This window comes from Betta splendens, chromosome 4 (assembly GCF_900634795.4).
Source record: "Betta splendens chromosome 4, fBetSpl5.4, whole genome shotgun sequence".
In the NCBI taxonomy this organism is placed as follows: domain Eukaryota; kingdom Metazoa; phylum Chordata; class Actinopteri; order Anabantiformes; family Osphronemidae; genus Betta; species Betta splendens.
Window position 1 is genome coordinate 23,454,056 of NC_040884.2, and position 14,269 is coordinate 23,468,324.

Sequence of the window (14,269 nt, forward strand, 5' to 3'; positions counted from 1 at the left end):
CGAACAGCGTCATATTTTCACTTAACCTCAGTGACAACCGTCGGCTTCTACTTGTTTGTTTTATTCAACATTTCACTGCAATTTAGTTTGTACTAATTATTGAATTAGTTACACAAAAACTTATTTAAAGCAAAATGAAGCATTGGTTTATGTCTATATAACAAGTAAGAGACAAAGAACAGCTTGTTATTTGTAGTTGCCCAAAGTTCATATAAAGATGAGGTGACGTCAGCTCGATAGCTACTGTCCAACCACCATCACACGAATGTGTGGAGTACAGTCAGAAAAGGCTGCTTTAGTCTGAAGTGACTGATCATCAAGCTCGTTTTTTGGTTTATTCACTTTTTGTGAATAAACTGCTTTGATGCAGATGAAGCGTCTCAGCAGTCTGATGCTAAAGAAATGGAAGGAGAAGGAGAGATGGACTGGACGGAGGAGAAGTGAACCATTTGGAGGAAGAGAGGAAGAGGAGGAAGATGAGGATGAAGAGCAAAAAAGGACAGAGAGGAGAGGCAGACAGACACACAGATGGATGCTGAGGAGAAAGTCTGAACCTTGCGGACACATAGAGGACCATCAGAGAAGAGAGGAGAAGAAAAGCAAAGGAGGTCGGAAGAACGATAACTGTAAGTTTGCCTCAAATACGGAGGATGACGACAGAAAAGAGCAAAGGAGCACGGAGACGGGCAGAAGGAAAGACAGGAGGAAATCAGCAGCGTGGACGATGGCGGGCGACGAAGCCGCGGCTCAGACGGCGGCGGACAGACGCCTGTCGGAGCCCTGCGGCCTGCTCTACGTCCAGCTGCTCCCTCTGGCCCACAGGAAGCGGCGGACCGGACACAGGAGCGAGGAGGACGAAGGTCAGATGCCCCGAGGGAGGTCCGGGCCCAGTGGTCCCCTGGATCCCAGTAAGCGAAAAGCACCAAAACACAAAGCCAAGCTTTGGAACCAGGCAGCAGCTGTTCCCGTCACAGCTCTGTAGTCCATGTTATGGCTTTCAGACGCTCATGGCTGCACAGGTGAACTCTGTGGTCCGGGTCGGTCCAGCAGAACTGGACCTGGAACCGCTGTCAGTCAGTGCAAGGAGACGCCGCTGTGTGGTTTCAGCGTCGTCTGGCTTTTTATGGCTGCAAATCTGTAAACAGATTTTTAGATCTGGATCTGCAAAATTGCGTGATCAAAGACAAACTACAAGTAACATGTGTCTCCTCCTCCTCTCTCCATTTCTTCCTCCCCCCATCGTCCCATCTCTTCCTCCTCGCTCTCTCTCCCTCCTCACACTCTCTCTCTCCACCTCTTCCTCCTCCCTCTGTTTCTCTCCCTCCACCTCCTTGTCTCTCTTTCGTTCCATTTCTTCCATCTCTTATTTTCTCCTCCATCTCCTCCTCTCAGCCCACAGCCTATCCTCCCCGCCTCCTCCCTCTCAGCAGGTGGAGATGAGTGTTTTCTGTCTGGAGACATATGTGACGGAGCCTTGGCGTCCGGAGACCAGGAGGCTGCGCTCCTACTCCTCCCCCCCTGACACCGGGCAGCCCTCCTCCCCAGCCCTTCATCCTGCTGCGTCTCCATATCTTCCTGTCAGGATTCTGGTGAGTGGGTCCACTCTGGCTTCTCCTCGTCCAGTAAAGGACATATCACTGGTCCAAAGTAAATAGATAACGTGTAAAATAACTGTGTTTAACAAAAATCAGTCTTTATGTGCTGCAGTAAATCCTGCTCTGTTTGTCCTTTAACATTAATTATTAATAGGTTGGCTGAGCTGTAATTGAATGATCCAGCTGATAAAGCATGAATAATTCATCTGCTCTGCATAATCGACGTTAAAGTTCAATAGTTTGATGAATTGGTCAGATTATTGAAAGGTTTTAATGAATTCACCTGTAATCGAAGAAATAAGCACCTCAATCAGGACATCGGCTCCCCTCGGGTCTAGACGGCTTTTTTCGGATAGCTTCGCAGTGGCAAGCGAACACAAATAACGAGAGAGAACCGGAAACCGCTTTCAAAAAAAGATGTTTTCTCGCGACATTGCGGTTTAAAGCAAACCGCTTAGTGGTTTTAATGAGATGAAGAATGTTTAGATCAGACGGTTTGTTTAAGCCGAAAGTTGCCACAAATTCCTCTGACCTACCGGGTCATTATTCGCTAACAGACGTAGTTAGCACAGTTGGCTTGGCTATAGTGTGAAATCTAGCGCCGGAAGTGCAGTCTTTTAGCCGTTAGCTTGTCGGCTGCTGCGGCGCTCCGGTGGTCGCGACTGCTGCTCGGTAAACCTGAAACCGGGCGGACGGCGACGACCGTGGACCGGTGGATTAGGTCACTCTAGTCAGACTGAGAAAAACAACGGATCCACGGGAAGCGAACTTCTTCTCAATTGAACGTCGCGAGGTCGAGCAGCGGAGAAAGGAGGGAAAGTAACGGTTAATGAACGGTGTCTGTCAAGTAGGTGCTAGCTAACGTCATCTAGCCGCAACCGCGGAATCCGCTCTAAAAATGAACGCTTCAGTCGCGAACTCCACTATGACGTCATCATATAAACACTCGGGACGGTGACCCGTCGCTGTGTCAGTTATTACATGTTAATCTAAATATCGCCGGTGTGTCACCACCGTAACACAGAGACCTGGCTACCTCGGGACCGAACCATCACCGGAACCATCAATCATATGATAAAACGCTAGAGGTTGACATCGGTTCGCAAATAGTATCTAAATACACGTTAATCTGTGTAAAAATGTGTCTCCATCATTTGAGCGGAGGCAGTAAGCGACTCCTGTGGTCTTTGAATATGTGATACAGCGCTGATAACGAACCAGAACCTTGCTGCTGGTGTTGTGTAGAGTCTCGTTCACAGTCAGTGAATTGTGGTGCACAGCTTCTTTTGCATCACATCTTTTTCCAGCATTAATTATGGAGTAGATTTCTGTGATTTAGATTTTGAACTACTATGAATTACCGACAACTTTGTGGTTCCGCATGAAAAAAAACTGATCTGAGATCTGCGCTCGCCGGACATTAAACTCTGTTGCTTCAGATATTTCCAGACAATTTCTGCCAAAATAAAAACACACCAGATTCTTGCTTCTGTAGATCCTGACGTCATGACAAATAATCTATCGTGTTTGCTGAATGAAAAGGGGCGTTATTTAACTTAACTTTTTTTAGATGATTTGATAAACCGTTACTGCAGGGGTTACAGATTCTTGTTAGAGTTTATTTAACTAATGTATTTAAAATCACATCAGTGTGAATTGCTACAGACTAACTTTCTTCCCTCTGGTCCAGTAACTGGTTCTGGGTCAGGGTCCAGATGTGGTGCAGATGGTGAAGTGATCTTTGGTGTTGTTGTGCAGGTGGAGGGTGCAGGCGACATGTCAGAGCAGCAGGACCCTGATGAGGCCGGTAAGACTGAGCTGGGGTCACACAAAGAGAAACATTGTCTCTAATCTGGTGAAGGTTTTAATGAGAAAAAGCAGAAAGTATTTATGTGTGAAGTTTTTCTTTATCCACCCCCCACCCCGAGGAAGACTCATAAGACTCTGACCTTCCTCAGTCTGAGGACAGATAGAGCAGGGGATTATGGATAGGACAGACAGGTGTGTTGACACCTGCCGTCAGTTGCTTGTGGTGACAACACCTTTTATATCTGTTCTACATTGATCCCAGCATGCTTTGCAGGGTGACGGAGGGTTAACCACCAGATGTTGACCAGTCAGCTGTTCCGTTGTCATGGTAACATACATTCCATCTGATTTGTGTTGTGGTCACCATGGCAACCAGCCTGCAGAGATTAAACCGTAACCAACATGCTGAGTTAATTATGATGTCTCAGCGGTTTATGGTTGTGAGCCGAAATTTTGATGCTGATCTGTCTAACGGTTGTCAAAACCTGAGTTTGGGTCCCAAATTTATGTACTGGACTCAGCACTGTTCTATATCCACTCAACACCTAGTTTAATGTTTTCTGTGTTTCTGCAGCAGTCGAGGAGTCGGAGAGAGACATCTACATGCGCTTCATGAAGTGTCACAAATGCTATGACATTATCCCCACCAGCTCCAAACTGGTGGTGTTTGACACCACTCTGCAGGTGAGGCTCTACACCAGACCTGAGGTTAGGTTGAAGTCAACTCAGACGGATCCATCGGTGCTGACGTTTCTTCTCATCCTAACTCACCATTGAATTTGCTGCTCACCATAAACTGAGCGGCTGCACCATCATATTTCTGATTTTTACCTGTGGCAGCTCCAGTGTTGACGTTGTGCAGCATGATCTGAGTGATGTGACTTAAATGTGCTTTAATGCCATCACTGGTCTCTTAGAGGTTGTATGTAGTCAAAGCTCAGTGTTTGGTTGAAGGATAGAGGGAACGGTTTCAGCTCTCGTCCATATTTAATGAAGCTCAGATTAGACTTACTCACCAGGCAGCTATTAGTCACTCAGTCTGTGGTTGGAGGACATTCTGTTGGATCTGATTCAGAGTCTGACTTGGGTTCTGCTCCACCACGTTATCATCACAGGTAAAGAAGGCGTTCTTTGCTCTGGTGGCGAATGGGGTCAGAGCTGCACCACTGTGGGAAAGTAAGAAGCAGAGTTTTGTAGGTGAGACACACACACACACACACACACACACACACACACACACACACACACACACAAAAACGACACACGTTATCATGACTATGCATTGAACCTTTTTTCTGTACAGGGATGCTGACCATCACAGACTTTATCAACATTCTGACCAGATACTACAAATCTCCCATGGTAACGCCCGCAAACACACACTCACACACTCACACACACACACACACACACACACACACACACACACACACACACACACACACACACACACACACACACACACACACACACACACACAAACAAAACACTACAGGTTTTTGTTACACCTGCTGTTTATTCTGCTTTAGGTGTTGTTCACTGTCAATAAAGCATGTTTCTGTCCCTCAGGTCCAGATCTATGAGCTGGAGGAGCATAAGATCGAGTCATGGAGAGGTAAAAACCTGCAGCAGCACTGATCACACAGTTTATGTGTCTGACATAGTAATAACAGTGTGTGTTGATGCTGGCAGAGCTCTACCTGCAGGAGACCTTTAAACCTCTGGTCCACACGCCACCTGATGCCAGGTAGCAAAAACACAAGGGAAGTAGAGAAGGAAGAGACATGGGGGAGAGGACACAAACAGCTGGAACCTTAAAGGGATCCTATAAACACTGCTCTCTTCTTCTTCTCTGTTTTGCTCTCAGCGTCTTCGAAGCTGTTTACTCTTTAATAAAGAACAAGATCCACCGCCTTCCCGTCATCGACCCAGTGAGCGGGAACGCTCTCTACATCCTCACTCACAAGAGGATCCTAAAGTTCCTCCAGCTGTTTGTGAGTGTCCTGTACCACATGTCCTCTTAGAGATGGACCTACAGTACCTGTATATGTCAGTGATTCAGGTCAGAGAGCAGAGCCTATTCAGCGTCTGCCTCTCACCTGCTCTTTGTGTTTTGCTTTGGTTCGATGCTCAACACTTTGTAATGTCGTTGTCACGTATTGTACAGTGGTGATATTGTACAAGCCTCTGATTGCAGCTGTTTGTGTGTCAGGTGTGTGAGATGCCGATGCCGGCCTTCATGAAGCAGACGCTGGAGGAGCTGGGCGTCGGGACGTACACCAACATTGCCTACATCCACCCTGACACTCCGCTCATCACAGCACTGTCTGTTTTCACACACCGACGAGTCTCTGCCCTGCCCGTGGTCGACCACAACGGTAACCATAGCAACACAGCACCCCCCCCCCCCCATGTCTCACATGGTTCGGTTGCTTAACACATTGTCTTGTGTGTCTTCAGGTAAAGTGGTGGATATCTACTCCAAGTTTGACGTGATTGTGAGTAAAGTCTGCTGTTGTTCTGGAGATCTGTCTTCATAGTGGTGGAATCCTGAGTGTGTGTGTGTGTGTGCGTGTGCGCATGCGCGTCTGCGTTCGTGCGTGCGTGCGTGTGAATAGAACCTGGCAGCTGAGAAAACCTACAACAACCTGGACGTAACGGTCACTCAGGCTCTTAGGCACAGGTCCCAGTACTTCGAAGGAGTCATGAAGTGCAACAAGCTGGAAACACTGGAAATTATTGTGGATCGCATCGTCAAGGCTGAGGTAACACACTCTGAGGTGGAGCAGGTCTGCGTCCTAACAAATGATAGGCTGCATTTTCAGGGGCAGCTGTTGATTTAACATTTGTCCAGGTTCACAGGCTAGTTGTTGTTGATGATGAGTCCCACATCGTCGGCATCGTTTCCTTGTCCGACATCCTGCAGGCGCTCGTGCTGACCCCAGCAGGTACAGTAAACACACATTTGGTCCATAACATATAACACACACACGCTGCCCCCTTTTCCTGGGAGCAGTCTTCTTCCTACAAGCTCGGGACCTCTACCAGAGGCCTGAGAGCTTGAGGGTCCTGCGCAGTAGCTGTTCCTAGGACTGCACTCTTCTGGACAGAGAGCTCAGATGTTGTTCCTGGGATCTGTTGGAGCCACTTTCCCAGTGTGGAGTTACAGCCCCTAGTGTTCTTATCACTATGGGTACCACTTGTGCCCTCGCCCTCCACATCTGTTCTTTCAGCCCTTGGTACTTCTCGACCTTCTCGTGCTCCTTCTTCTTGATGTTGCGGTCAGGTGGGATTGTTACGTCTGTCACTGCAGCCTCGTTCTCGTGTTTGTCCACCACTCTGATGTGTCCCATTTGGACTTTGGGACTCCCAGCCTGTACTCAGCACAGATGTTCCTGTACACTATGCCGGCCACTTGGTGATGGAGTTCCATGTATGCCCTGCCTGCTAGCATCTCGCATCCTGCTGTTATGTGCTGCAGTGTTTTATGGGCATCTTTGCACAGCCTGCAGCCTGGGGTCCTGCCTGGTGTGGTAGATGCCAGCCTCTATTGATCTGGTGCTCAGAACCTGTTCCTGTGCTGCTGGGATCAGTGCCTCTGTGCTGTCTTTCAGTCCAGCCACTGGTAGGATTTTTTGGTACCACTTCTTCGATCTGCTGGTAGTACATACTGTACCATGCAGGGGTTTGTCCTTCCATGAGGGTTCCTCCTCTTTCTTCTCCTCCTCCTCTGGTTTCTGTTGCCTTAGGTGTTCAATGAGCACGTCATCTGTTGGGGCCATTTTTCTGATGTATTCATGGGGCTTAGTTGTTTTCACCCTCACTCACTAGCCCTCATACAGAGTTAGTGCTGCTGACTTTGGTACAGTAGGGCGCAGGTGCGATTCCCGGTTGGGGTGAAAATCCAGTCCCTCTGGGCCCTTAGGCAAGGCCCTTAATGCTATCTGCCTACCTCTTTGCACTATTGAGAGATACAAGGATAAGAGTCACACCGGCTCAAATGTCACCCTCGAACTGTTGGAATGCTACTAAAGCAGTAACCCTAGTGAGAGACAATGGGAAATGTATACATATACTGCATGCATACACACACACACCTCCACTGAATCCAGCTGTGACAGAACCAATACTCCATTTTATCTTCTTCTGCAGGTCTGGGGAGGAAGGAGTCTCTGTCCTCTCAGCCTACACACCCGGACTCAACTGAACCAGAGACGGTCTTGAAACCTAGAGCAGACCAGGAACAAGAGCAAAATCAGGCACTGGATCAATGTGCATGTGAACCACTTCAGGACCAGGATGGGAACCAGGATCCTGGTCATGAATTAAAGGCCGTTTACGGAGACACTGAAACTGACACTGTGGAGAGTTGCCAGCAGGTGGAGACAGAGAGTGAGACAGACGGAGGCACAGCACAGAAACAGACAGAGACCAATGAAGAACAGGAGGAGGTGAAGGAAGAGACATGTGATAAGGAGGAGGAGGAGGAAGCTGAGAAAGGGGCACGTGATGAAGAAGAGGAGGAGGAAGCTGAGAAAGGGACATGTGAGGAGGAGGAGGAGGAGGAGGAGGAGGAAGGTGAGGAAGACATGGGAAAGGAAAAGGAGGAGGATGTGATGAGGGGGAAGGAAGGAACAGAAGAAGAGGAAGTAATGGAAGAGGAAGGAGCAGAGGAGAGAGGTAAGCAGGGTGAAGGAGAGGGGGAGGCAGCATGACACCATCACCAGGTTCATTTTGGTCCTAAGATGCACCACAGAAGAAGAGAAGAGCCGACGGGACAGAGACCCGGAGGCTGCTTGTTTTTGGAGGTGGAGCAGAATGGGTCTGGGCTGAATATGTAATAAACCACATCACCAACAATAACAATGCTCACACTTTTCCATGATGTTCATTCACTGGTTAGGTCCTGCACAAGTCAATTAATGTACTAAATGTAATGATGGGCTCTCGTGGTCTTGAACAGCAATGCCTGATGGGAGTGTCGCCTCATGTTTGTAGCAGTGGAACCCTAAACAGGTGTGGCCTGAGGGCACTCCTGTAACAACGTATTAGATGGTTGGACCAACATTAGAACTGTGATGTCATGAAGGGGCTGATCTGTAGTGGAGTCACTGGTGCGTTTTGTTTAGCTAGTTTTCATTTAGTAAAATAGTTTTTATTTCAGATGTGATGGCATCTGTTTGTCTGCTGTACCCGAGATTAGATCAAATGTAAAGTCTGAATGTATAAAGTTTATAGGGAACAAATCTGAATGTCTGTTCAGTGATTTTTCTGTAATGCTCACACTTAACCTTTCTGCTTAACTGCACCTGGTCAATGTTTATAGCCACATGGCCAGAGATGTAGTGATTTAATGTGAAGTAACTGTTGTTTTCACATCTTAAACAGTTTCACCTATAAGTGTCGTCAACAGACTGTTCTGTAGCTGTAGGAAAGTCGTCCCAGCCAGGGAGATCTACGCCATCACTCATACATCTGATAAGGTGTGTTTTTGTACACGAGGCCCCAGATGTTTTACTATGCACAGCTGCAGTGTCACCATTTAACCATTTTAAACACACAACACAGCAGTGCTGAAACTGTGGATGTATTTCTTTTGCTGAATCTTCCTTCTACCAAATATTTTAAAATAACTTTATTCAGTTAATTGACTTTGATGAACTTTGGTTGGAAGCACTGAGCAGCTTTTGGGGTGAAGATGTGACATGAGGGCTGTAAAGACAGAGAGGATGAGGAGGCATCAGAGTGAACTGGTGGCTGCTGAATGAGTTCAGTGGCATTAGGAGGGTGGAAACAGCTGGTGTCCTCCACTCTTTACCTCCATCACTCTGCTCCTTTCATCTGAACCTGAGGGGGATCAGGGCCTCACAACCAAAGAACAAAACATGCATTAATGTTAAAAATCAGACCAAGTGAACCTTCTTTATTTTAACAACATGCGTCTTAGATTCATAATGAAGGCTTTATTTTAAAGTGTTACTCACTGAAATAAAACTAAAAACTTTACACATTATAAACATTAAAAAGGAAATAGGAAAAAAAACAAACAAACTGATGACCACATCAAAAACTACTGGACAGTATTTTCAGAAAATTCTGTTAAACATTTTTATTGCAAATGGACAATGATGTAATTGAGCAACAACAAACAACATCTTGGATCTTTTTAAAATCACGTAGAGCGACTGAAGACCTGTTGGGGCGCGATCTTGTCCTCTTTCATTTCTTTCATGCTGCTCTCAGCTCCTGCACTTTTCCTCCTAATGCGTCTGTGGTTGAAGCCCAGCTGCTCACCTCCTCCACCTTTTCATCTGCTCCATTTGTCCTTTTCTCTTTGTGTTTGACTTGTGGCAGCAGATGGACTCACTCCTGGAGCCACGTCTCCATCTTCCTGTAATCATGTGTGTATGATTGTTACTGCTGCTGCTGTTTATTAGTTCTTGTTCTGTTTTTGTTTATTGTATCATTTGGGCTGAATATTAAAATTTCCTTCTTAAAGTTTGTTGTAAATATTTGGTACCAGAACCACTGGAGAGACCAATCTCATCAGGGACTGTGTCTGGGATCCAGCATCAGACTGCTCCACCTGGGCCTGGACGGGCTCATGAACATGTGTTTCTTCAGGACGCCTGAGTTGTGACCGGGTTATCCATCAGTTCAGAGTCAAACAGTCATGTACACTAGCAAACGAGGAGAAAGTGGCGCCTGTGTTTACAGCTAACAGCTACAGGCAAGTGTCCAGGTGTGTGACACACCCTCATCTCACCTGTGCCTGCGTGTGTGACCTTCCCTGTTTGGATCAAACAATCTCTGCTTGTTGTGTGTTTTAAACGGCTCATTAACTCCATCAACACAACAGACTCAAAGGTTGTGTCTTCATGGTTGGTGACCTGGGGTGGGTCTGTCTCCAGCTGCTTTCATGGTTCATGTGGCAGCTGCAGCACAAACAGTCAAAGAACACGCTGGTTTCATTCCTGGTTCTGGTCTGTCTACATGGTTCTAACTGAGTTCTTCTCCCTCATGTATCCACCACATTGTTTAGTAACAGCTGATCAGAAAGATGATCATCAGATCGACACGGACAGGTCAGAAAAACCTCACATCAACTGTTTTAGGTGAATAACAAAAACCAAAACCTTCACCGGACCTGATGATCATGATGATGATCATCAGGTCCGGTGAACAGCACTTTGTAGCAGAGGCTGCTTCAGTATTTGACAGTTGAACGGTTGATGTATTACTTTGTCTCCACACAATGTTGTCGGGCTTTAGAATAAGTTTAATATCAGGACCATCAGCGTCCTGGAAGGCTGCAACACACGCAGTCATGTGATCTCAGGTGTGTGCAGCACCGAGCTAGCAGCGTTCCACAGAGGAGCCGCGCTTAGCATAGCTGACATTCCTGCTGTGGATCAGTGACAAGGACAAAGAAACAGCATCCATCATGTGACAGAGGTCACAGGTAACGCACCTGAACCTGCTCACAGCTACCTGACACCTGGCTCATGGTGAACCGTCTGTCTCCTCTGCATCCTCCACTTCTATATGAACAGCAACAGAAGACAGACGGACGTATCACCTGCTGCGTGGTCAATAGGCCACTCACAGATCTCAGGTAGCAGTGACGGTCATGTGACCACTTTCGATTTTCAAGGGCAGTAACAAAATAAGTCTCAATTAATTAAATGTCCAAGAAACACTCAGTGAGCACAGACGCTAAACTTGGCTCTGAACACCACACTGTCCCACAGGCAGCAGTAGAGGTACTGCTGTAGTACACCATATTGTACTGTAGTACTCTTGTAGTACACCACATTGTTCTCTGGTGCTCCTTGTTGTCTGCAGTCCTGAATGAACCAGAGAAACCCTTGAATCTGTCAGATGGTTCCAGTCTGAATGGGTTCATCATCCTGAAGTTCCACCACAGATGCAACAGGACCAGGAGCAGCACCAAGCTGTGAAACACTCTAGAATGGACAAAACTCCTCCAGTTAGAACCGCAATGGGTTCAGAGCGCCACCGTACTGAAGTGTTCTGTCATTAAAGGTGTAAGAGTTCATTTAACTTCACTCGGTCCAGAGTTTCAGCTCGAACCTTAGAAGGTTGAAGGCGAGGGTCCATTTACTCACTGTTTGAAACCTCTGCTGCGTAACTAAGAACTGGTTCTGGTTCATCTGTGAGACTCCCAGATTATCTGATCTTTCTCTTCCTCTGTTTCTCCCCATGTGCACTCTCAGGTCCAGACTCGTTCTGTCAGTCTGGTTCTCATCTTTTCAGAGATAAACTTCAACGTAAACCGACTTCATTCTTCATCACTCAACCAAAAACACTTCCTGTTCTGTCAAAACAGCAGAAGAAGACACACTACCTGAAACTCCTACAGACCCTGGTTGCTATTAAAGCCCAGCTTCTGGACCTTAGCCAGGTTCTGTGTGGCCTTGGCCTCACATGGACATTGTAATGGAATCAGCTGTGAACATTCTGTTACTGTTACTGAACCAGAGCGTCATTCTGACTGTATGCATGTTATAGTCACCTGAATCCTGTCCCAGAACCTGCACTGCCTTTCACAGTCTTGACTTTGGTTCTGGGCCTGATTGACTAGCCCTAATCCAGATTCTGCTCAGTCTGACCTGGCACTGAACCCTGAACCGTCTAGTTTCCCAGCTGTGTTTAGTCTGTGTTCAGGTCTTTGCAGACAGGACGAGGCCAATGCTGCTCCTCTTCAGGCTCCTGCTGCGTCTCCATCATTTCTGGTGTCGCGGTTGCTGCTCTACAGCAGAACCCCTAACACCGCGGCAGAGCAGCTTCCTGTGGCATGCAGGAGCCTTCATGTGGAACGGGTTACAGTAGATGTGTGAGGGGGATTTGTCTTTGTTCTTGCTCTTGTCTGCATATTGTTGAAGGTCTTTCTCCAGTTGCTGAGTCTCTATCTCTGGTCTCTGTCTAGCTAACGTTAGCGTCAGCAGCGTTACGTTGCATCTCATCCTTTTGTTTTGAAGGGGGATCAAAGCTACCAGCATGGTGCTGCTGGCGAGTGGCCACAGCAGCCTTCATGCCTACATGATGTTGCTGCAAGTCCCGACAGAGAAGATGGAGCGATACAGTCCAGAGGGATGATCAAAAACCATCAGGAATGACTGGTCCCTCCCAGCATGCAGTGGGGCAGCGCCCCGATTGGAAAGACACCTGACTGGGTCTGGTTCTGTTGGCCTGATATAGGACAGAACAAGTGGATCTGATGCTTGGGTTCCGTGTGCCATTGAGACCTGATCCGACTTTGCTTTGAGCTCATAGATGGTAAGTAGAAATAAGTCTGTGACTCCTCATCACAGATGTTCTGACAGAACTGGTAGTAATTAGACAATGTGAGGAGTTTTGGACAAAGCAAAACGTCCTTTTCAGTGTTTTTGAGACAGATACTCTGGCTGACCCATTCAACATTACCTTATATTCTGTAAACATGGTCCTGTTGGAACAAGAAGTCATCACATTAAAAATGAAGATTCTCCAGCTGCTAAAAGTCTTATCGGCCTTTGGAGTCACAGAACTAGTTGCAAACATCCTCTGGCTGCGATGGTATCAGGCCCAGACTCCAGCAGATAGAGATCAGACCAGCACTGTCATGCCTCTTTAAGAAGACGGTACATTTGTGCGACTCGTCCAGTCCGATAAGGTTTCTCACGGAACCAAAGGCTCTGAGATGGATCCAGGTCTGTTCTGGAACACACAGCAGGCAGTAGAACCTGCAGCTGTGTTGCTTCAGTCTAATATTTGTTATCACTCATCTTTGGCTTCTTTGTCTTTGAAGCTGATATGATTTTAATTTTTTTCTGCAGCGGGTCATGTTTATAGGGGCTGTTCTTTAGCCTCCATCATCCCTCTGTCATCCGTCCATCATCTGTCCATCATCCGTCCATCGTCCAGGTTCTTCCTCACAGATTGAAAGTTTGATCATAAACTTTCACTTCAGTAAAGACGTCAGGAAAAATACAAGTCCCTAAAACCTACCCTGCATCCATCAGTAATACTGCTACTATAAACAGTGTACTACTACATTCTAAGTACACTACACAGTGTACTATTACAGTACAACTCCAGTAAATGGTGCACTACTACAGTTCACAAAGTTTTACTACAGTACACAAAGTACTACTACAGTACTACTACAGAACCATCTTCGTATCCTGCGTAGAAGCATGAGATGCTGTGAGCAGTTGCTAAATGCAGTAAAACTGTTTTCATTAGTTCTGCTGGGTTTAACTCTGAGCCATCGTGATGCTGTGACATTGTTATTGCTGGTATGTCTTAGCTTCCAGCCTTTGCCTCAGTCGTCTCTGTTGTAAATCACAACCATGTAGCATAAAATTTAAAACATCCATTAGTGCAGAGCCACATCAGAGCCCAGGGATGGGTGGATGGACGGATGGATGAAGGGAGGGAGGAAGGGAGGGAGGGAGGGGCAGGTGTGCCTTGTTTGAGAAGGTATCTCATGTCAGCAGAGGAGATGATTTATTTAGCGAGGAAGAAGAAGAGGACAAGGGATGAAATGATTTGCGTGTGAAAGGCATCGATGGAGAACAGCAGGGAAGAACAAGAAGATAAGACGATAAGACAGGATGGGGTTGTTGTAGGGGGAAGATTGAATTACACAGCTCAGGATTATCTGTGCTCTGCTCACCTGGTTTACACATGGGACACAGGTGAGGCGTGAGCTGATGGGCTGAGAGCTGCTGCACTAGCAAAACATCTTCAACATCTGGATTGTGATCTGCAAAAACACGTTTAAGCATCAGCCAATGAGAAGAGAAGAGAGTCTGTTCTAGCTCAGCTGTAGCCAGAGAAACCCTGGGAAGAAACCTTTC

The 14,269-nt window shown here is 46.8% G+C and overlaps 1 protein-coding gene across 2 annotated transcripts; it reads left to right on the forward strand.

The window, feature by feature from the left end:
- Positions 1-11: 11 nt before the first annotated feature.
- On the forward strand, positions 12-9,902 carry LOC114852871 (5'-AMP-activated protein kinase subunit gamma-2-like). Of its 2 annotated transcripts, XM_055507692.1 has the most exons (13): positions 12-1,589; positions 3,354-3,402; positions 3,979-4,088; positions 4,520-4,601; positions 4,708-4,766; positions 4,974-5,019; positions 5,097-5,151; positions 5,272-5,398; positions 5,617-5,782; positions 5,865-5,902; positions 6,023-6,169; positions 6,259-6,352; positions 7,557-9,902. In XM_055507692.1, the coding sequence occupies exons 1-13, from the start codon at positions 651-653 to the stop codon at positions 8,117-8,119; spliced, it is 2,475 nt and encodes an 824-aa protein (XP_055363667.1). In that variant the 5' UTR covers positions 12-650; the 3' UTR covers positions 8,120-9,902. The 2 variants fall into 2 exon arrangements, with proteins under 2 accessions (XP_055363667.1, XP_055363668.1); XM_055507693.1 differs by lacking the exons at positions 12-1,589; positions 3,354-3,402 and adding an exon at positions 2,305-2,442.
- The last annotated feature ends 4,367 nt before the right edge of the window (positions 9,903-14,269 follow it).

What these genes read in the sequence shown, in the direction of transcription:
- LOC114852871 (XM_055507692.1), top strand. Translation starts at nt 651, where the DNA reads ATGACGACAGAAAAGAGCAAAGGAGCACGGAGACGGGCAGAAGGAAAG. An exon ending in TGTTTGACACCACTCTGCAG is followed by an intron (nt 4,089 to 4,519) that starts GTGAGGCTCTAC and finishes TTATCATCACAG; the next exon opens with GTAAAGAAGGCGTTCTTTGC. An exon ending in TAAGATCGAGTCATGGAGAG is followed by an intron (nt 5,020 to 5,096) that starts GTAAAAACCTGC and finishes TGATGCTGGCAG; the next exon opens with AGCTCTACCTGCAGGAGACC.